The sequence below is a fragment of the Orcinus orca genome, chromosome 14 (genome assembly GCF_937001465.1).
Source record: "Orcinus orca chromosome 14, mOrcOrc1.1, whole genome shotgun sequence".
NCBI lineage: Eukaryota > Metazoa > Chordata > Mammalia > Artiodactyla > Delphinidae > Orcinus > Orcinus orca.
Genome location: NC_064572.1, coordinates 65,895,456 through 65,919,122, shown reverse-complemented (window position 1 = coordinate 65,919,122; position 23,667 = coordinate 65,895,456). Strand labels below are relative to the sequence as shown.

The following is a 23,667-nucleotide window of genomic DNA, read 5'->3' as shown; positions in this document are numbered from 1 at the left end:
AAGACGAAGCCATACCATGGCTACACTAACAGAGAAAGACAGATTCTGTATCTTTAGCCTGTGCCTAAAAAGAACAATACTTTAAGGATTTAATGAGAAATAATGCATTGCTAGAGAAATGTGAACTAGAAATAGGAAAATGAGTTAACATTTTATGACTCTACAAACAAAATTCCTTATAATCAGAGAATTCTACCAACATGTAAGGGATTCACTCATTCATTCAACAGTATTTACTGAGTACATACTATTTTTGCCCGAATGCCAAACTTATACTTTCAAAAAAAATCCTTCAATTACTGTGTAAGGAAAGGGAAGGTTGAAGTGACTTATGGTCATTATGCTAGATTATACATTTGCAGAAGGAAAGGAAGCATACTCAAATTGAAGAAATGCAAATTTTGCCAGTAAACGTTTGGCTCTCCATCCCTCTCTTGGCTGTTACAGCAGTTTGTGATCAGCTCAAGGGTGTTCTGATCAATTTGAGTATAGACTTAGAAATTTGGGGTTGAGCAGCACTTCACCTATAATCCCTCCTCTTGCACATCTAAGAGATATAAAACCTCAAGATCCATTTTGGAACTATTTTTTAGGCCTTGGACAGAGTCTGACAGGATCTAGATCACTACCAGCCTGGTCTTCAGTGCACAAAGAGTGAGTCAGCAGTGCTCCTCAAGATGCTTGTCTTACTACTGTTTCTCTGAAGGTGAGAATCAGGTCTTACCATCCATGACATCCTGTTAGTTTGTTGTCACAAATGCTGCTGTCTCATCTACATCATGATTTGTATTTTAGCATAAATACAAATATACAGTTGCTACTGTATAAGACTAATAAACTGTCTCTATAAAATACAATTGCCAGTTGCAAGTGGAATAACATGTACTTTTGTATTTATTGAGCTATGGTCTTATGTACTGGGGACAGGAAATGTACTTATGTGTCGTTAAACGAAAATATCACGCAAGTTGTCAGTTCCGTAGATATAATAAATGCTGAGCAAATTTATACAAAAAAAATTTACAATTGCCAACTTGACTACAGTCACCTACATCGCTTTATCACAGCAAAGAAAAAAATAAAAACTCAATGAATATTTAAATTCAACTATCTAGAATAAGGCTTTTGAGCTTTATTTAAAGAGATGCAAAAATCTCCATCCTATCTTATAAGCAGTTATAACAAAGTAAGTTGTCAAGCTTCTCTTTTCCTACAGTAAATATCATTTGTAATAAAAATTAAATTGATTCTCTAATTTCATTGTGAAATTTCTATGTGCAAACTTGTTTAATAAACAATATAACCTGCAGATATATCAAAAGTTTTCTTTTGTTCAACATTTTTACCACTAGTTTGCATAAAGAACTTTTAAAAAATATCTGTGTGGACAGAAATAATGGGTCCAAATTATCATAAATAAAAATATTACATTTATATTTATCAAAAAAATCAAGTGTAACAGATGAGGCAAATAAATATTTATATGAAACTAAAAAAGGTAAACACAGTGGACCCTTGAACAACACAGGTTTGAACTGTGTGGGTCCACTTAAACGTGGAGTTTTTCACTAAGTATGTACTGCAGTACTACACATTCTATAGTTGGATGAATGTCCAGATGTGGAACCACAGATGCGGAGGGCCAACTGTAAAACTATATGTGAATTTTCAATTGCGCGGAAGGTCAGCATCCCAATACCTGAGGTGTTCAAGGGTCAACTGTATAAGCCAGTGCCACTAAAAAAGTGAACGTGATTTCTTGTCAATGCAGTTTTTGGTCATATTATTATATTTATGTCTAAATTAAACAAGATAAGCGTTCAGGTCAAAGAAAACCTTTATTAAGCACTTAGTAAATGCTGGGGACTGTACTACTTACAGGGTTACTAAAATTAATAAAAGACAGTACTGCCTTCAAGGAGTTTCCACTCTATTGGTCCCAAATTGGTTTTATCTGTCAGCCCATATAAAGAGTAGTGGGTCCCTTCCCTTAGTAACATACTTTGAAAAGTTCAAAAGTAAGCCACAGAGAACTCAAAGCAAGGAATAAGGGTCCAGAGATCAAGACTCAAAATGAATGACAAGGAACTACAAAAGCATGCCCTGAAGCGGCCAGTATATGAGGAAAAAGGAGCTAAGATTGTTATATAGAAGCGGGCAGAACTAGCACTGTGCTGCTCCAGAAGGTAAATAAAGATCAACAGGTCAAGGCAGGCAATGTATGGAAGCGTTTCCTAACCATCAGAGTTTGCAAAGACACCAGCTGCCTTACAGAGCTATGGACTTGAAGAATCAAGCAGAGTGTGGATGATTACACAGCCAAGAGTACTGCACATTTGATTTTTTTTTATATTAAGGCCAAAAACTACCGAAAAGGTCCCTTACACATTAATATATTTTATTACCACAAAAGAAATGAAAATTTAATATCACTGAGCTTTCATTAAATTTCCTAACTTCAAAAGCCAAGTATAATACATTCACAGTGGAATCTGTAATTAGAAATTACTCTTAGGATCTAAAAGAAAAGTGATCTTACATTCCAAAAAGACTGCACAAATTACACTCATTTAAAAAAATAATAACACATCAATTTGATCACTAAGAGTAACAATTTCAAAATGGACACAGAAATTGTAAAATGAGTGTTCTTTAAATGTACAAGTTTTAATTCTGATAAGGAATCTATCCTATTAGTCAGATAACTGTGAACGTTAAAAATACAGCTTTGGGTTCTAGAAAACTCTAAGAAAGGGTTATGATACGTGGCACTATTTGTACATCATCTAGTCACTTTAACTTAAAAGCTAAAAATGGTAATGATCAGAAAAGTGTTCGTAATTCATAATTTCTCCCTCTCGTCAAAAAATAATTAACATTTTGACTACTCTTTCAGAAAACTATAGAGTCCAATGGCTGACAATAATATAAATAAATAAATAAATAAATAAATTCAGGAGGGGGGAAGGAGGGGTTGAAATCAAGCTGTATTCTATCTACTCCAGTTGTGTGTATCAAACATCACAAACAAAAATTACAGTGTTAAATAAGCTAGTCATTTCCCTACAGAAACTGTGAGAAAGAATACAGCCTGGAACTCCAGACTTAATTTAAAACTGCAACATGGAGAATAGCAACCCACCATTCATTATGGACAATTTGAACAGTGAAAACTAAATGGAACTAAAATCACCACTTTTAACATGGCTTTTCTGACCATATCCATAATTAAAACATCTACATAAACATATATGCAATCAAAATGTCACTTCACACGAAGATAAAAATCTAACCACAGCATTCAATTTCTCACATGTGCAAAGTTCATAAAATACTATTGAGAAGATATTTCTTGAAAAAGGTGAAAATCTCAGATTAAAATTTGTGGTGGTGTAGACAGAAAAAAGAACACTGTAGTAGAAGTGTTCTAGTTCCAGCTCTACCACTAATCTCTTTTGTGACTTTAGGCAAATCACTTAGTCTTCTGTGCCTCGATTTCCTCATCTGTAAAACAGATACACTCCATCCCTATATTAGGGGTTGGCAACGAGAATCAAATGTGAACTCTTCAAAGAATACTGTACTATAAAGTTCATGTCAGGTTATTACTATTGTCATCACTGACATTATCATCTATCAATCTTCTAGATTTACAACAAATGAAGCTAACAATGAAAAGGCACATGTGAGCCAAAGAAAAAGCAGGTAAAACAGAAGAAGGCACCCTCCTACAAGGCACGCGGGACTTACGTCCTGCATTTGGGCGTTGAAGACTGCACAAGATGACAACTGAAAAGACTGAATCATGACCTGAGCAACGCCCTGTGGATCAGAATACAACGCACTTCCCAGGTAAGAATAGAGCTGAATGACTTTTTGTAAATGGAAAGAATAATTATACAAACGCAGAGTTTCCTGAGGCCTGGAACAAGTCACTTAACAAAGGGGTCTCTTTCTCATCTGTAAAATGAAGGATTTGAACTAGATCAGTGGTTTCCAAACTCTAATTTGCTGCCATTGTTTTTAAACCAGTTGAACTCTCTTTTTAAAAAACTCACCAAAACAATCTCAGTTTATAAAACAGATGTAAAGTGGTCCTGCTCTGGAAGCAGGGGCCCAGAGCCCTACTGTCCTTTTTTTTGTTTTTGTTTTTGTTTTGCGGTACGTGGGCCTCTCACTATTGTGGCCTCTCCCGTTGCGGAGCACAGACTCCGGATGTGCAGGCTCCGCGGCCATGGCTCACGGGCCCAGCCACTCCACGGCCTGTGGGATCTTCCCAGACCGGGGCACGAACCCGCGTCCCCTGCATCGGCAGGTGGACTCTCAACCACTGCGCCACCAGGGAAGCCCTGTCCTCACTTTTTGAAGGATTCTTGAGATGCTTCTTCCAAACTCAAGAGCTCCTGAGAGTACAGTTTGAAAACCACTGGACTAGATGATCAAATACATTCTAGTTCCACGACCATATGGCTATTATTCATAAACTCTTTAAAAAGTTTAAAATATTAGACTCAAGTTATCATGTGTTAACACCTTCATCAAAAGTGGTAGCTAAATAGAAATACTTTTGAAATTTGTTAGATTACTAAATTCTTCATTAAATTTACAGATAGAAATTTACTACTGCTTTCAGCTTTAGTTGGAAAATACAGGCTAGCCCCTCAAATTATATGAAAAATCACCAACAAAGTTTTATTAAAGCATTGGATCACTTACCATTCAACACTAAATCCTCAATTTCAACTCTGGAGTCTGACATATTACCTTTTGGAATTAAAAACTTTACATTCCTTTACAAGGCTAAACCAAATTGTTATCTTCTGGTTTGAAATCCAAATTACCCCAAAATTGATGTGTGGCCAGCAAGGACTTCCTCTTCACCTATTAATAAGACATGGCCAACAACCACTGGGCCAAGCCAATAATTTAGATTAGGCACAGAAGGGGTAGCTTAAATACAAGAGGCAGTATGATGTGGTGGATCAGTGTATGAAACATGGAGCCAAACTTGCCTAGATGAGAATTCTGGCTCTACCACTAACCAAATGCGTGAACGTGGGAGAGTCATTCAACCTCCTGTGCTTTAGTTCCCTCACCTGTAGAATGGGGGTAATATGAGTAACTATCTCCTGTGTTGTGAGGTTAAATGAGTTCATATAGGTAAAGCATTTAAAACAGTATGTGCCATACAGTAAATGCTGTGTTTGCTATTATCACCTTAACTACAGGCATACCTTGGAGATGCTGTAGGTTCGGCTCTAGACCACCGCAATAAAGCAAGTCACATGAATTTTTCAGTTTCCCAAATATATAAGCTATGTTTACGCTGTAGTCTATTAAAGTGTGCAATAGCATTATGTCTAAAAAACATACATACCTTAATTAAAAAGTAGTTTATTGCTAAAAAATGCTAACCATCACCTGAGCCTTCAGCAAGTCATAGTAGTAACATCAAAGATCACAGATCATCATAACAAATATAATAATGAAAAAGTTTGAAATATTGTGAGTATTACCAAAATGTGACACAGAGGCATGAAGTGAGCAAAGCTGCTGGAAAAATGGTGCTGACAGACTTGCCCAATGCAGGGCTGCACGAACCTTCAATTTGTAAAAAACACAATACTGCAAAAGCGCAATAAGGTAAAGAGCAATAAAACGAGGTGTGCTTGTAGTAATTCCCATACCAGGCCAAGACAAAAATTTTCATTGGCTCACAGGAAGAAAAAAACAACTTCATTTATTCAAATAGGCTAGTTTTATTAAAATTTTAAATTCTGAGATAGTTTCCTTATTTTTCATGGTGTTAAAATCATCTCTCTTTTGAAATGATGGTGACAAATAAAGGGCAGTTTCAAATAACCTTCCTTGTCAAAAACAAAAAAAATTTTTAACGGCAACCCATTTGTCATGCCTCCCAAAGGGTTTTGTTGCTTCTATGTTTCTTTTCATGAATCTATAAAATCCAAAAGTCTGGGAACCACTTTTTAAATTACATAAAACCCACGTTAAAAAGATAATTTAAAGCAACAAATAAATAATCCATGTCTCTTCTTCCTTTCATTAACATCTGTAACTACAAACTGAGCTCACTTCTCTCTTTGCCTCCCAGCTGAGTGCAAGCTTAATTAAAAGAAAGGTGATCCCAAGCATAAAAGACCTCATACTCATGTGAGATACTTCTGGAAAAGTCTGTTGAAAATACCAATTTATCTATTTTGTAGAGAATTCACCCATCAATTGGCTCAGCCTTATCATAATCTAGAATCAGGTTTATATAGGTAAAAACTGTCTATTTTTGTAACTGCTGGATTCTGAACCAAAAAGAAAAACAACATACTTAACATTTAAAATCTGGTTTTAAGTTGCTTACATTGTTGAGTTTAACAGTAATAAGTATTTGATCTACCATTTAACATTACCATTTACCAGGCTTGCAGGATCTCAGTTCCCCCGACCAGGGAAGGAACCCAAGCCACAGCAGTGAAAGCCCGGAATCCTAACCACCAGGCCATAAGGGACTCCCGAATTAATGGCCTTTTAAATATGCATTCCTTTTGTATGCATAAAGCTTGTATACTCACCCTCTATATTCTTTTGCCCTAAAAATCTTCTATCAACCATTGACATTACCACTTAAATACAAGCTTCCATCATGATTAAAATAAGAATACAGTGGATTATACATTAACATACACGTTTATTTCATCTGGAGTCAGCTTTCCAAACACTTCACTTAATTTCACGTTAGCAACTTAAATGTCACCATTAGTGTGAATTTAGTACTACATAAAGAATGCCCTGGGAACCTTTGTATAAGGAGACGTCAACATCATATAAGTACCGAATTTACCCTTTCAACCATGGTTTACTGAGCTGTGAGAACATTGCCGCTTTCTGTTTTTAGTAGCATTAAGCTGCTGCTGTTACCTGAGCATGCTGGCTTTGTGCAAGCTCCTCTTTCCTGCGTTTCATGAGCTCTTTTCTCAGCTCTTTGGGTGCTTTCTCCACTTCATTTATAACCTACAGTGTATAAGCATGCAGGAGGTGGGGAAAAACACTTTCTCCACAGCAAGCATTTATGTGAGCAGACAAGCTACAAGTCAAGTCAAGTTGTTAAAAAGCTCCTTTCAACATGCATTAGCACAGGTGTTAGTTTGGTGAAAAAGAATGAAAGGATAGAACATGCTTAATCTCAGTGCAGAAAGGGACATTACACCATATAAGGAAAATTAGTTGCTTAATTATCCCTACATATCTTTCTCTCTTTAGATCCTAAGACAATCAGTAAAGAATTACTTGCAACGCTAACGCTGAACCAAAGGTGATAAACTCAACTGACCTTGAAAGATCATAAGATTATAAACATATCTACTGACATTGTCTGAAATATTGGATATAAGGAAAACAAATGCCATTCATTTATAAATCTGTAAAATTTCATAATTGGCTTGATAAAACCAATGAAATAATTCTAAATGAAATCCACTTAATGAGATCAAAAGAAAAACAAAAGGGAAAGTAAGCATTAGAATACACAAAGGAGAGACAAATGGACACTAAGTTTTCTTTTTTCATAATAAACTATTTTATATATGGTGCAATAAAAATGAACACATCTGATGATTTTGGGATTAGATTAGAAATACATTCTCCTTTGCTGATAATTTAAGCCAAAATCAATTGTCAGCTTTAAAATCAGTAATATAACCCCTCATAAAATAAGTTTATATGCTATGATTTATTATACCAAATAAAGTATATTATAAAATGAAGTGTATTTTAGAGCTCTTTCAATCATTTCAAAACCCTAGATATGTATTCCACCTAATAGATCTGTAATCCAACTACGAAAGACGATCACGTGTTTATAAGTAGAAGCACCAAAAGCAACCAGATTCCAAATCACCACACGCCATTGATGGTCTGTGAAAGAGACTGATTTTGATTTAACATAGTGTATTTAAAATTTCCCATCAGTAATCTCTCATGAAACCAAATCACCATGAAAAAGAAGAGACTCCCCAAATGCAAGAAGTTTAGCGGTAAGGAAAAAAATACAGAATAGAATTATTTAAAATATGCATATCGCTATCTCAAACACGTTCTCTGGCTAAACCTCTCCTAGTCCAAAACAGTAACAATAACTAGAAACTTCTATATATCTATAATTAAATCATATACTTGCCTACAAAATTTAACCTGATATTAAAAAATAACCTCTTAATAAAAACTACTCATGGTTTCAAGAAAATTAATATTTAGTTAATACAGTAAAGGCATACATCATGGTATATAGAGCAATTCTATATAAAATATAATAAACAGTAATAAAACAGTAATTTTTAGAAATGGTAGCCAAATCAAAAGGCTATATACCATTTCATTTATCTTTACCTAAAGAAATCATAGAATGCACTGTATTTATTAACGCTTGATTCTATCCTTTTTAAAGCAGATCCTCAAGTTCAGCAAAATGATGTTCCATTATCTGCATAATTTCATTGTTAAAATCAATGAATCTGAGTACTTGGGACATGCAACAAAAGTGAAAATGTATTCACTAGTTTGGCTGATATTAGTGTGTTCCAAAACTAATAAAACTGATCATAATATTGTCCTGGGGTCTTTCATATCATGAAAAGATAAATTCTCCTCTTACACTAAAGGAACAGAATAAATTATAAAATTATCTCTCAAAACTGCTAATATGTAAAAGCTCTCTTAGTGTTATTTTAATTGGGGAAGAAAAAGACACACTAATACAATATGTAAATCCTCTTTCTGAAACAATGACAATCTTTCATAGTAAATAATACCACAAATAGATTCTATGACAATATGGAACAGTTTCAGGAAAAATGAAAAAATTCATTATAATCAAATGACTTTACAGATATTTTCCACCTGTGATTCTTCAAAGTATCTCACAATTTGATAAACTTAAAGATATTATTTCAAATTTCAGCTTACTCAGCTTTTGTTTTGACACAAAGTCTAAGAAAGGTAATCAAGCTAATCAAGAGAAAAAATATTTTTAAGCATGAATTAAATATTACAAATAAATATTAAGATGAATTATTATTGCCACCAGCAAACAGAACATAGTATGCTTTCTTGAAAAAAAACATTACTATGTCAGGCCTTAAATGTTGCATTAATAAAGGAGAAGTGATAGGTTGAAAGGAAAATGGATTACACTCAATTTGAAGACTTGGTTCAAGGGTTAGCTGGACATTTAATAATAGTTTGTGAACTTGAACAGGCCATTAAAACCTCTTCTACTCCAGTTTTCTTGGCAGTAAAATGAGATAACATCTGACCTTACTACTACCCTACATAACTGCTGGGAAGACCAAAAACAAAATGAATGAGTGCCATTTAACTACCAAGTATTATCTTAATTCCTTAGACAGTCTTAAGTGTACATTAAAAACAGTAGTTACACTTACCTCTTTCTTTCGGTTCTTTAACATATTCTGAAATTTGTACAACTCTTTCTCTTGTTCACCTTTAATGCGTTTGGCTTCATCTCGTAAGCGATTTGTGTGTTCTTGTTCTAGACGTTCAATAGTCTGTTTCTGCTGTTTTTCTAGATTCTCAATCTCTTGGTCATATTGTCGTTTCTTGCTCTGTAAAATGATGTAGCTCAAGATCATTTAACTTTAACATTAACGCTCATATCATTATACTGAAGATGTTTACTAAGAGCACATAACTGGCATTTAAGTTGAGTGACGTCATATGTACCCTTTGCAATACTGAACAACTTCAAATGCACTCAAATATGTTTTAAAAATTTTTCAGAAAGATGTGCATTTCGTTTTTTTCTAATATGGGAAACACTTTTTTCTATTGTACAAGTGTAGAATGTTCAAAAATTTTAGACAATCTAGAAGAATATCCAGTTGCTATGAAATACTAAAGAAAATTTTCAATATTTATCCTATAAAATTTTTGATAAATCAAAGGTCTCATTTGAAGTCTATTTTAAAAACGTACCATTACTTGTCATTTTCAAATTTACTCTTCCTCATTAAGATTCTTAAACATCATATTTCATTGATACAAACCTTTTAGAATTATAAATCTACTCTCTCAACAAAAGATTCCTGCTTATATAATACTTGAGTAACATTGCAATTTTAGACACAGGTATTTGTAAAGGGTGTTTCCTTTTTAAAAAAATTAAAAAGCAAAATATTTTGGAAAATATGGGGGGGGAGAAACAGTTTTTATAAGGTTCTGAAAAAACAGAATATAAGTACTGTAAAAATACTCAAAGAGAACAAAAGTTCATAATTTTCTTAGGAATTCTAAGTTATGATCCAACATATGTAATCAGCAATGCCAACCTTCACACAAAACAATCCTTACCACTTAAAATTATAAAAATGTAAGTACTATAATCAACCATGAATCCTATAACATTTCAGATGATCTTTTTTCTAACCTACATTAAGCTACATGTTCAACATAAGTTACTGAAATTTTATATCACATTAATAATTCCTTTTCCAACTTTGAACACAAAGTAAAAATTTAAAGACTCGGTGACAATTACCCTTTACAAGTCAGCACTAACTTCTCTAGCAGCTGTGAAAAGGTATGTGGAAGCTTAACTGTAGTAGCTAGAGAAGTAAGTGTATTTTGAAAAATTCCCCAGGAAGTTCTAATACTCAGCCAAGTTTGAAGACAACTGCTCTAGACTGGTTTAAATCTTGGATTCTAATTCTGAGAGGTCAAATTGTAACAATAAAAAGTTATACAGCAACAGGCACACCTAAGAACTTTGCAAACCATCTACTAGCTTCATGATTCCAGGTTTTCATGACAGATTTAATCAGAGAAAAATGAAAACACCCAACACACTGTAAGTCAGGCAAAAGGAGAAAAGAAGAGAAGAGAAGAGAAGAGAAGAAAAAAGAAAGCATCTAAAACACCAAAGAGATAAAGGCGAGAAATGCATCACAAAGCCAGAGAAATCTAGTAATCAGAGAACAAGTTCTAAAACCTGTCAGTGGTGGGTTTTTTTCTAAGCCTTAAATTTCTTTATTAACAAAAGGGTACAAAATTCCAAGACTTTACCACCATCTCCTGCTCAAAACGCCGGAAAATTTGCTCTCGCTGTTGTTGCAGTTTGCCATTGAGCTGCTGTTGGGCTCTTTGCTCTTCTTTTTGAAGAAATCTCAATTCCCGAAGTTCCTGACGTCTGATAAAATTTAATGGCAAGGATAGAGAAAGACAGCAAAAGTTACACCTTTGAAGTAATGCTTTAAAAGAAAAAAAACTTTAAAAGTAACATTTATTTTCAAATGGAAAAGTAATACAAGAATCCAAAATTAGCCAAGACTTTACTCTTGTTTCTCTATTCTTCAGACTCTGCAGAGACTTGAGAAGTCACAAAACCAGTTTAAATCATGTTGTTTCTCTACTCACCTAAGAAACCTCAATTCTTCAGTTTTGGAATCACTATCTGTAACTATCTTTGATGTTGTTACACTCACTTCGACACCATCAACAATAAATTTGCGTGTTTTCTTCAACGTTTTCTTTTGTCTTCTTGTTTCCTGAGTGAGATTTTATTTTAGTTAGGCTTTATATGGGGAATACTAGAGAGAGAAAACATTTTCTTCTTAAAAAAACAAAAACAAGAAACTGAACAGCTATGAAGACTACACTATAAAGTATGAATAGAAATCAGTAAGACTCAACTTTGAAGCCAATTATATCATCTCACACCTCATTTGACTTTCACATGATTTTACAGATAAAATCAATTTTTTTTCAAGTGAAATTATGCATTTTGATGATGTACATGTAGAATTTTTATACCACATCATAATTAGGCACAAGTGGTAACAAGCAATTCACAAAAAAGAGTAATTAGTACAACTTTCACATGTTAACCATTCTTTCCTCTTTTTATCTTGTAGGTTCGCAGATACCTCTGCTTTTCTGTTTTAGAAACACTTACAAAGCAATTAAAAATGAATTCCTGGGGCTCATCCCTTAAAGAATCTAAATCAATAGGTCTGAGGGTGGCTGAGAATTTCATTTTGAAAGGCTCCCATATAACTTATTAACACTGCCAGGACTGGGATTCAAAATCCATTTCATCAACAATAGTATCACCAGCCCTCTTCCATCTCAGGGCTGGAGATGGATGAGTGATTTTAGAGTTACTAGAAAGACAGCACCTTTACCGTACTCCCAAAATACCAGATCTGCCTGTTAGCTATTGCCCAAAATTCTTTATCAAGACCAAACTCTTCATTTCTCAGTTGGTTATCCAAATGCTTTTTAAAAGCAAAGAGAAATAACAAGTGTAACACTGCTACAAATACTTCTTGGTAAACCTGTAAGTATTCAGAACAGATAATTACGTAGTTTTGATAGGTGGAAAAGGTTAGAAAGCAGAGGGAGCAAAAGGGGAATGTGAAAATACTACATTCAAAATGCATTAGAATTTTTAAGTTGATCTTTGGCACTTACTAATCACCTTTCTTCAGCCTCTTACTGTTGTACTCTCTAGGCTTCCAGTATTCTCACACTGCTCTCCCTAAGCCCTGAACTACGGCCACCCTATCCAGACTTCATCTAAAACCTAAAGTGGGCATGCTCCAAAAATAAATCTACCTCCCTGTAACCTCCAAATTTTCCATTTCTTCAGTTCCTACTAAAGTATCCACAGCTAATATCACCTTAATTCTCACAGAAGTATCTGAATTTTTTGGAAAGGCTAACTATTAAGTCAGTGAATGAACTTCAGATTAATGGAATTTCAGCAGGGAAACAACCTGAAAACTGAAGACCATCTAGGCAATACATGTAATAATTTGGGGCAGATACGCAGGCTGATCAGTCATGCCCTGGCGTCCTATCCCTAAGGTCAATTTTCTTCAGTTCTTTCTGCTTTTCTGCCACCTGTCAATCCAGAGTCTCACCTGTATCAGAATTCCATGGGATCTTTTGCTATAAATACTTATTCTCTGGCCCCACTCCATACTTCTACACAGCCCCCCCAGTAACTCAGATTGGAGAATTATGCTTAACAGCTCCAAGTGTTCGAGGGTTAGCGTTTGGCTTTCTTCTCACGATGATTCTCACGGCAGTAGTGATTGCTATGACTGAGGAGGTAAGAGTGGTCACCGCATGTGCCAGTGGTAACAAGGGCTGTTTATACCCTAAACATTCTTAAAAAGAGATCATTCTTTCAAGTCCTCAATTCTTTCATATACTGCTGATTCTTGCTACAATTATACCTAGGTATGTACAATAGGAAAACCCAAATTCCAGTAAGCAACTGTATTATACTATTTCTATCAAGTTGGCAAAAATAGATAGGTACTACAAAAAAATTTAAAGATTACATCCAGAATCTTAGTTTATTTTTTCATTGATTGCCCTCATAGGCCTTAAGAATTTTATAGGGTTAATACTACACTGATTTAGTGTTGTTTTGTTTTCAAGATGTCAGTTTCACATAAGCTCTCAACTGCCAAAATAACAAAGAAACACCCAAACAAGGACCCATGCACACTTACTTGTAAAGATATTGATCCATTGTCTTTAGTTTTGCTTAGGAAGCTAGAGATGGATAAATTCAAGTCAATGCTGCTATTATCAGCAGTGGAACCAGTGCCTGAATCAGTATCATTTTCCTTTTGATTCTCAGATTCTGGTAACATGGTTTCAGTTTTTGATAAAGCACCTATTTCTCCTTTATTTTCTGCATCTTCAGGGTTGATATTAATACTGGGTATTAGAACAGGCTGAGGTTCACTGGGCTGTGAAGTGGCAGGAACTTGAGGTTCTGCTTTAATTGGCACTTCGCACGGGATATCTTTCTGCTCTGTGTCCATCTGAGCAGTGGCTTCACGAGCATCCCAAGTTTCACTTTCTAAAGCCTTTTGGTCACTATCAGTCACCGCACTTCTGACCTCCATTCCTTCAGTGCTACTCGATTCATTAATCTCAACTTCATTTGTCCCGAGCTCCTCACTGGTCTCCACTATGTTCTCTGAACTGCTGATTAACTGTTCCTCACCTTTACCTTCTACAGAGTTTTGATCTATCTCATTAGTTTCAACTATTTCTTTAACAGAAACTTCTTCAGTACCACCAGCCTCAGGACCCTCTGTGGACTTGACCACTAATATCTGGCCTACTTCACCCACTTCTTTCCCATCATTACTCTGAGCATCCTCAGCACTGTTTTCAGTTGCCTTCTGAGCAACGTCTTCTGCCTCATTTGTTCCTATCACTTTGCTTGTATCACTGATCATATCTTTTTCAGTTTTGTCATCTCTTCCCAATTCCTCGAGGGTGTCTTCCTTTGTAAACTCAACTTCGCTTTCAATTGCCTGAATATCTGCCTCTTTTTCTCCAGTCTCCTGAGAAACTAAATCCATTGTCTGAATAGCAGTGTCTTCAATTTCTTCAGATTTTATAAACTTATTTTCAAATATCTGTTGCTTTTCTTGATCCCCTTCTTCCTCAGGTTTCAGATTCTGTTCAATATTTGTTTCTGAAGTTATCATTATGTTATTTTCTTTTCCTTCACTGACTGAATTAATGTCCACTGTTTCATGGTCTTCTGTGTCAGGTAGATTTTCAAGCTTGGGTCTCTTCTCCTCTCTCCCATTTTCCTCGATTACTGTTGCTCTATTATGAAGTTCAGCCATAGCTTCTAAATGAGTATCATTAACATGTTCATTAATGCCTACCACAGTATTTTCAGGTTCATCGGTGGTGGGTTTTTCAGTAAGAATTTTACTGTTAAATTTATCTTCAGAAGTATTACGTTCTGTTTTTTCTGAGACAGATTCCAAAATACAAGCATTTTGTGAAAGCTTATCTTCTTCAGAGCTCGCAATACTAAGGTCAGAGGAGGCACGCTTACTTGCAGGTATCGGCTAAAAAAGATTTTATACAGTTTTAGTGTTAAAACATAATTTCAAGATGGTAACCAAAATAACGTTTCATATATAAAAATGATTTAATTCATATATATAATGGTTTAATATCTTTATTCAGTAAAATTTGATGAAATTATAAAAATAACTTAAAGAATTGACAAATCTTCACATAATAAATATGACAAAAATGGGCAGCAAGCAAACTTAATAAATCTTCACCTCTAAAATTAAAGGTTTTTGTAATGCTACCCATCAATTAATTCTTAGACACAGCTGCAATCATACCTCAAAACTCAACTCTAAAAATGACCTAAATGAAATTTCCTTTCTAAATACTGACCAGAGAATTTTCTGTTTCCTCATCATCATCCTCCTCTTTGCCATCTTCAACTTCTTCTGTTACTTCAGCCTTTGCCTCTGCAATCAATTCTCGAATTGGTTTGTTGGAATCAACAGTCACAAAGGGATGCTGTTTAATCATTAAAAAGAGCATACTCAGTAACAACTGAAATGCTTGTGAAGTAAATTTCAAATATATAAAACGCACTGTTATGTGGCAAAAACATAAACATATAAGTAGGAAAAATACAAACAACTTCAGATGATATTACATCTGGGAAAAGGAGGGGGAGGGAATTGAGCAGGAGTAGGGGCTGCCTGCAACTGTATCTGTACCTTTTTTTAAGAATCTGAAAGAAATATGTCAAAAATGATAACATATTACATCTGGGTAGTAGGTATATATACTTTTCTCTATGTCTGAAAACTTAATAACCTAAAATCTAAATTAAAATTTAAAGCAAGTTTCAAGTACATTACTAGTTTTAGAAAGTAACAGTATGTTTACAATATGTTTAATTGTTAGAAAGTAACAATATGTATAAAGCCTCAATAAAAGAATTACAAAAAGCTTTAAAGTTCCGTTAAAAATATCTACCTCCTACACTGTTGGTGGGACTGCAAATTGGTACAGCCACTAGGGAGAACAGTGTGCAGGTTCCTTAAAAAACTAAAAACAGAGCTACCATATGACCCAGCAATCCCACTCCTAGGCATGTACCTAGAGAAAACCGTAATTTGAAAGGATGCATTCTCCCCGATGTTCACTGCAGCTCTATTTACAATAGCCAGGACATGGAAGCAACCTAAGTGTCCATTGACAGAGGAATGGATAAAGAAGATGGAATGGAATATTACTCAGCCATAAAAAGGAATGAAATAGTGCCATTTGCAGAGACACGGATGGACCTAGAGATTGTCATACAGAGTGAAGGAAGTCAGAAAAACAAATACTGTATAATATCACTTATATGTGGGATCTAGAAAAATGGTATAGATGAACAAAGTCACAAATGTACAGAACAAACTTATGGTTACCGAGGTGGGGAAGGGGGCATAGGACGAACTGGGAGACTGGGATTGACATATATACACTACTATGCATAAAATATATAACTAATGAGAACCTACTGTTTAGCACGGGAACTCTACTCAATGATCTGTGGTGACCTAAATGGGAAGGAAATCTAAAAAAGAGTGGATATATGTATACATACAACTGATTCACTTGTTGTACAGCAGAAACTAATACAACATTGTAAAGCAACTATACTCCAATAAAAATTAATAAAAAGTGTCTATAAACATCTGTTTTTTGACATAGTTCAAATATTCTTAAGAGTAAGAAGATATTTTATTCACCTCTGTACACTCAGCACTTGGTGTTTGTCACAGATTAAGGCCTTCAAATGGGGGGGGGTAGTGAAATAATAAGAGAAAGTGTGTTCCAAGGATATACTTGTTGTACAGAGAAAGGAAATTTTTCCCGCTTCTCCCCCCAGATAAATAGATCAACCGAAAAAACTACAATGGAGGAGCTGTACTCAATCTAACAGTAACTGCCTCAAGACTTGTCATTCTATTTCTCTACCTATACTATTATTGACAAAATTTTATTTCAAATATTACAAACAAGTCCTGCTATAAAACAAAATTATCCAATCACTTTAACACCATTTTTTAAAAGTTAGCAATATGTACTGAACATTTACCCTCACTGTAAGGGACATTAAAAAAAAATTAATTAGCTCATGGCCCCTGCCACCAAGGTGCTTGTTTTCTAGTAACTGGAGAGACAAAATGTAAGTAACTGATAAAGTGGAAATAACTAAACGAAACGAAAAAAACACAATTAAACCGAATCAAAAAAGCATACGAGAAATTTAAAAGCTAAATAAATGCCCTTTAATAACAGCAGCAAATGTTTGTAAAGCAAATGTTAACTACTACAATGAACCTTGAGTGAGTCTGCACAGGGAAACTCAAGTGGGGAGAGGGCACACTGAAGGAAGCTGAAACTGTATTCTTCTTAAAGAGGTGCTACAACAATTATATGGTTTGCCATTGTCATACTACTCTTATCTTACCTGCAGTAGCTGAGATGTAGTCCACCTGGAATCCACATTCTTTTCCAAGCATTTCTTTAGAAAGTCCTTAAAATTTGAAGACCTTCAAAATAAAATTTTAATAATGACATTCTATTTTTCTTGTTAATAAAATCAAAACTCTGAGAAACTATGGTTAAGTTCCATTATGTATGTAATAGTATTAATTCAACATAAGAAAACTAGTTATGAGAATATTAATATTTCATGTCATTTATCTATAAATATAAGTTACATATATGTAAATAGATTCATAGTTTAAGTCATTGAGATATAGCCATATATCCATAAGTATGCTAAAAATCACAAATTCTTCCATTTTATATATATATATATATATATATATATTTTTTTTTTTTTTTTTTTTTTTTTTTTTTGCGGTACGCGGGCCTCTCACTGTTGTGGCCTCTCCTGTTGCGGAGCACAGGCTCCGGACGCGTAGGCTCAGCGGCCATGGCTCACAGGCCTAGCCGCTCCGCGGCATGTGGGATCTTCCCGGACCAGGGCACGAACCCGTGTCCCATGCATCGGCAGGTGGACTCTCAACCACTGCGCCACCAGGGAAGCCCCCTTCCATTATATTAAACTCCACAAATACAGATCAATCACATATATGCCTCACTTTCTCATAGTACAGAAAATATCTCTTTCATGTAGAACTCAAATCACTGGTATCTTTTAATTTATGGGGAAAGTTAGTTACAGGAGTTTATATGGTCCTTAAGTCTTGAAAATACACCAAAAATCAGTTTTCTACTTCATACAATCTTTGTACCATGTACCTAAATTTAAATACCCTTGGAAAGTTGGAAGAATAAAGCATCAAGTTTTGCTTCTTAAAAAAAATTGTTTAGGAATACTTTACCATTTTGATGGCTGTGCTAATGTAGGGGGCTCAGATTTTGCTATTTTTAGCAGCACTCGCATTGGATTTAATTCATGATGAGGTGGTTCTATCTCAGCCATTTCTATTAAAGTGATACCCAGGGACCAAACATCAGCTTTGTAGTCATAGGGTCTGTCCTTAGATGTTTCACACATGACTACCTCAGGAGCCATCCTATGAAGACAGAGAACTGAAAATTAAGATGTTTAACTTAAGAGCAGTGATCACAAACCACGTGAAAGATAGTATAATTGATTATGTGGACAAAATTCATGAGTAATAATAACTGTTGACATAACTAACGCTGCAAATCCATAAAACTGAATACATACCAATAGGGTGTGCCGATAAAGGAATCTCTCCTTTGAATTGTCCTTGTGTTTTTAGCTGATACTCCAAAATCCGCTTGAAATAATCATACAAAAGTATTAATGACAGTTTTTAAGCAAAGGACGCTATATTCAACATAAGGGAAAAGCATATCAAGTCTTTAATGAGGCCACTGTTATTAAAGGGTAAGCAAAATAGAAAGATAAATAACTTCTCTATCATCCTAATTTTGACCACCCTCTTTCTACCATACACCCACCCCCCAAAAAAAAAACTGCCAAAGAAAAGATTCCATCATTAATACACTTGATACCACCATCCTTACACATCTTCAGATCACAAATTCTCCAGAATTGAAAAAAAAAAAAAAAAAAGTAGGGAGGGAGACGCAAGAGGGAAGAGATATGGGAACATATGTATATGTATAACTGATTCACTTTGTTATAAAGCAGAAACTAACACACCATTGTAAAGCAATTATACCCCAATAAAGATGTTAAAAAAAAAGTAACTTTAAAATAGATCAGTCTATCCACTTCACCAAAATAAACGCCAACTAGTGCTATATGTGACAATTAAATTAAGGGACATTTTTTCCATAGTGTGAAAAACAGAAATTATACCAAAGCAGCCTTTATGACAGCATATGTCTTGCTAACTTCCTCATAAAATTATACCACAAAGAAAATGATTAGGAACGATGCTTTCTAATTTAAATTATAGGGCACAGCAACATTATAGCTTTATCGGTTGTTAACTCCTTTTCAGCTTAGAGCTCAATCATTAATAGCAACATAAAATTGCTATTGCTGCATAAATTACCGCATGCCATATACATTTAACTTTTAAAGTTTCATTTGACATGCCATGATTCTCAAAACTGAATAAATACCAAAAATCCTGTATTTAGTATTCATGCCCCAAGGCCTGGCACAGAATATACACACAATAAACGTCAGCTACTGTTATTAATCATATGTGTAATTTTAACCCTTGTGATACTTTGGCCGTAGAACTCTTAAAACTCATGAAATCCTGCCCTATATTCTAATTATTTATGTCTATTATATAGTTCTTTCTTTTCTTTTTTTGACCATGTAGTTCTCCTGCTTAAAACATCTTGGCAGCCACCTATTGCCTGTAGAATGATGTTTAAGCTTCTTAATATGGTGTATGAAGTCTCTTGTTACACTAGATATTTCATTAATGTTTTATAATTAAATTAATAAATGAATTTGCCAATAGAACATACTATACTTGGAAGATACATCTGCAGAAAATGCAACATAAATAGATCTATTCAGGACTCTCCATCCCTATTACCCCCCTACTTCCTCAACTTATAACATGCCATGTTTCCACAGGATGGGATTGAGATCACAATATGAAATTCCTGCCAGAAGAGGTTTTCTACTCAGGCAGAGTCAGCTCAGTACGTATTCCAGTGTGTTCCTAGAAGCTACTAATGGTCTATTCTTTTTAACTGTTTCCCCCTCAGAACATGACTGGGAAAGGAGGTTGAGAAACAGGCCTAAACCACTAAGGTCCACTGTCAACATTCGTACCTCTCGAAGCACTCTTATGAGCAGGAGGTAAACTAAGGAGGGACAAGAAGCCATCTTCATTTTTGTGCAAAGGGGAAAACTAAGGTCATTATGTGCTTTACAGTTCTACTTATAATGATATGGCATATATATGCTGGTCTGTTAAAATAGCATTTTACATACTTATTTCCATTTGTAACAATGTGATCTGACAAGACCATAAAAATTTGATTATTGTATATATGGTTCTTGAGGATAGTATGGTTCTACATGCATCTGTGTACACTTAATACAATGTCACAGAATTGGAAGGTTCTCTGTATTTATGAATTAATGAAACAAAGTGCAACTATTTTAAATGTCAACCAACTCAAAACTATTTTGGCATTCCTAAATCTTCAAAAATATACTTATTTTTAATGATGCATTATTTTACACAGAAGTATATTCCTGTATTCAAATAAGATTTCAGTACACTTACAGAAAAACATGCACTAAAAAAGATCAAAATTATATTTCAAAATGAGCTACAAGACTAAAAAATGATGACATAAAAGAGTAACAGAAGTCAGAATTTTAAAACTCATAAATGAGGTGACAGAACTCAAGGGAAAATTAGAAATAAAAAACAATTTTAGAAACAAAGGCTAAAGTAGGAGGAATGCAAGAGCAAATAAACACAACAAATGCACACCCATTACCACTTCGCACCCATTAAGATAGTTATCATCAAAAATACAGAAAATAACAAATGCTGGCAAGGAGGTGGAGCAACTGGAACTCTTGTGCATTGTTGTGGAAACGTAAACTGGCGCAACCACTGTGGAAAATGGTATGGTGGTTCCTCAAAAAATTAAACAGAGAATTGGCAATTCCACTTCTGGGTATATACCCAAAAGAACTGAAAGCAGGGACTCAAATAGATATTGTACACCCATGTTCATAGCAGCATTATTCACAAAAGCCAAAAGGTGGAAGCAACCAAAGTGTCCATCAATGGATGAATGGATAAATAAAATGTGGTGTATACATATAACAGAATATTATTCAGCCTTAAAAAGGAAGAAAATTAACACATGCTACACCATGGATGAACCTTAAAGACATTATGCTAAGTAAAATAAGCCAGTCACAAAAGGAAAAGTATTGCAGGATTCCACTTACATGGGGTACGGAGAGTAGTCAAGTTCACAGAGACAGAAAGGAGAATGGTTGCCAGGGGCTGGGGGAAGGAGGAAATGGGGACTTAAGCGTTTTAATGTGTACAGAGTTTCAGTTGAGGAAGATGAAAAGGTTCTGGAGAGGCGTGGTAGGGTTGGCTGCACGACAGTGTGAATGCGCCGTATGCTACGGAACTGTGCGCTTAAACATGGTTAGGACAGTGAATTTTAAGTATATTTTGCCACAATGAAAAAAAATGAAGAAAGATAAAAAGAACCTGAGAGAAAGTTATAAATACTGATGATTGTCAAGCCTGACAAAAAGTCTCCAAAGGAGAAAGTCAGTGCAAGGGAACAGAACAAATACTCGTATCTATAATTACAGAAAACCTTCCTGGGGGGTGGGGGGTGAGCGGGAAACAAAAAAACAACACTTAGAAAAGTTTAGTCAAAGTTTAGTCCTTAAAAAAAAAGTCTTTGGCATCTAGGCAAAAAGATCACATGACTTACACGAGAAAGAAAATCAGATTCTCATCAGACTTTTCAATAACACTTTATAATAGAAGAAAACAGAGGAACATATTTTAGATATTCAAGGAAAGAAATGTGAACCAAGGATTTTCTATCCAGCAAAACTGACCTTCAAAGTATAAAGGGTAGAAGTGTTACCATTATATAAGAACTCAGAGAGCCCTTTCAGAGAAATCTACCAGAGAATGAACTTCAGACAACCAACATAACCAAAGAGACATGAACAAGAGCGGTGGTGAGCGCTGAGTATAGAAATGAAGGTTAAAATGAGAAATTACAGAATACTCCAAATCTATCTTCAATGTTCTTGAGAAGCAAGATTCTCAGGATAGAAGAAAAGCGATACAGATGTAATACAGAAGGGGCTAAGAGAAGGGAAAAAAAAGGCTTTACCCTGAATTTGAATAGGTCATATGTAGGAACTCATGAGAGCCTAGTTCTGTCCTTTGTAAAGGCCTAGAATGAAGGCAAATCCAGAAACTGTAAGCATGTCTAACACTCAGATTGTGGTCTTGAAATACCATGTCCTACTAAAACTTCTTCTTCAGGGCTTCCTGAAGAAATGGCTAATTACAGGTCTGAGGCAGGAAATGTGAAAGATGAGCCTGAAACATCTCAACCTAACAGATGGCAAGGAATCTACCAAAGATTAGTAGAGTCATGTCAAAAAGATTAACAAGCCAGCTTGAGGAAGCTCCCACTGACCAAGATGGTACAACGTGAGCTTTAATAAGGATAAAAATTGTAATAGATTTGAAACCTATAAAATAAAATTACATTCATGAATTAATAATGCCATTTAAAAAAATACTGGCCACCAACTAAGGATGAGAGAGAACCAATTCATTGTCTTTAAAGCTAAATAAATAAAAGGAAAGGATCAAGCATTTTTCCTGTCCTGTCTATAGGAACTATACTCCTGAATAACCAAACAGTTGAAGGGAAGTGTCTTTTTATATAAGTATTCCTAATTTTATAATGATGATAAATGAAAATAATGAAATAACTGATGAATAATTACACCAAAATTATTATCAAAAATAATAAACGAAAACAAAATGATGTAATTCATTTTGCCACTCCAATCAAAGAACGGATATAGGCATTAAACATCAACAGCTGCTAACATCAAAAAAAGATCAAAAAGCAGGTATTACATGCCTCCCAATGAAAGAACACAAAACCACCTATAGTCTTGCCAAAAAAGTCAGACTTGAGACTGATGAGGCTTTTGGATTCATCTGCAAATTGAGGGAAATACAGAGAGGAACTTACTAAAGTCATCAGGAGTACACAGTCAGCAAAATGCAAGATGAGAGAAACTCTACAGGTCCAACAGCCTAGGTCCTATACATCAGTGTTTCTCAACCTTTTTTTCATCTCTCTCCTAAGGAGCCTTTTTAGACATTTTTTCCAAATCCTCCCTCCCCCCCATGAAATTTTAATGCCACAGATATACTGTATATCTGTTTGTGTATATCTATGGGCCTTTGGAGGGTCACAACCATGGTAACACTAAAATTTTTTGTCCCCAAAGAACCAACTTTCTTTGAGAAAGCATGCCATGAGAATGAATGCCATAGACAAAATGTAAAGAGAAAAAAGGAATGACAGGGCGGTGGGGGGCAACCTATAAATTAAAAGAGACTTAGAAGAAAAAGCAGGTTTTAAATATGGGTAAGTCTAAACTCTAAAGTCTAGACATGAACACTGGGTGATAGAGCCATAAAGAAACACAAGGAAGTGATTACTATAAAAGTCAGGATATAGATTACCTGTGGAGAAGGGAGGGACAGTGTGATTGAGAGCGGGCACATGAAACAGCTGCTAGGGTGCCTGACATAGTTCTAG

At 35.0% G+C, this 23,667-nt stretch overlaps 1 protein-coding gene across 3 annotated transcripts in view; it reads right to left on the bottom strand.

Annotated features, from left to right (window-relative positions):
* The window catches only part of SLK (STE20 like kinase), a 56,602-nt gene that overhangs the window by 10,862 nt on the left and 22,073 nt on the right, over window positions 1–23,667 (bottom strand). For 2 of the 3 annotated variants that reach the window (XR_004481307.2, XM_004265881.4), the window contains exons 5-13: window positions 18,584–18,656; window positions 18,231–18,425; window positions 17,348–17,429; window positions 15,262–15,390; window positions 13,548–14,918; window positions 11,440–11,570; window positions 11,089–11,212; window positions 9,453–9,632; window positions 6,931–7,023 (exon numbers count right to left, since the gene is read on the bottom strand). Coding sequence is in view for 2 of the 3 variants with exons in the window: in XM_004265881.4 (XP_004265929.2) it covers window positions 6,931–7,023; window positions 9,453–9,632; window positions 11,089–11,212; window positions 11,440–11,570; window positions 13,548–14,918; window positions 15,262–15,390; window positions 17,348–17,429; window positions 18,231–18,425; window positions 18,584–18,656 (2,378 nt within the window). In the remaining variant the exon portion in view is untranslated. The remainder of the gene's footprint in view (window positions 1–6,930; window positions 7,024–9,452; window positions 9,633–11,088; window positions 11,213–11,439; window positions 11,571–13,547; window positions 14,919–15,261; window positions 15,391–17,347; window positions 17,430–18,230; window positions 18,426–18,583; window positions 18,657–23,667) is intronic. The other variant, XM_004265882.4, reaches the window with a different exon arrangement.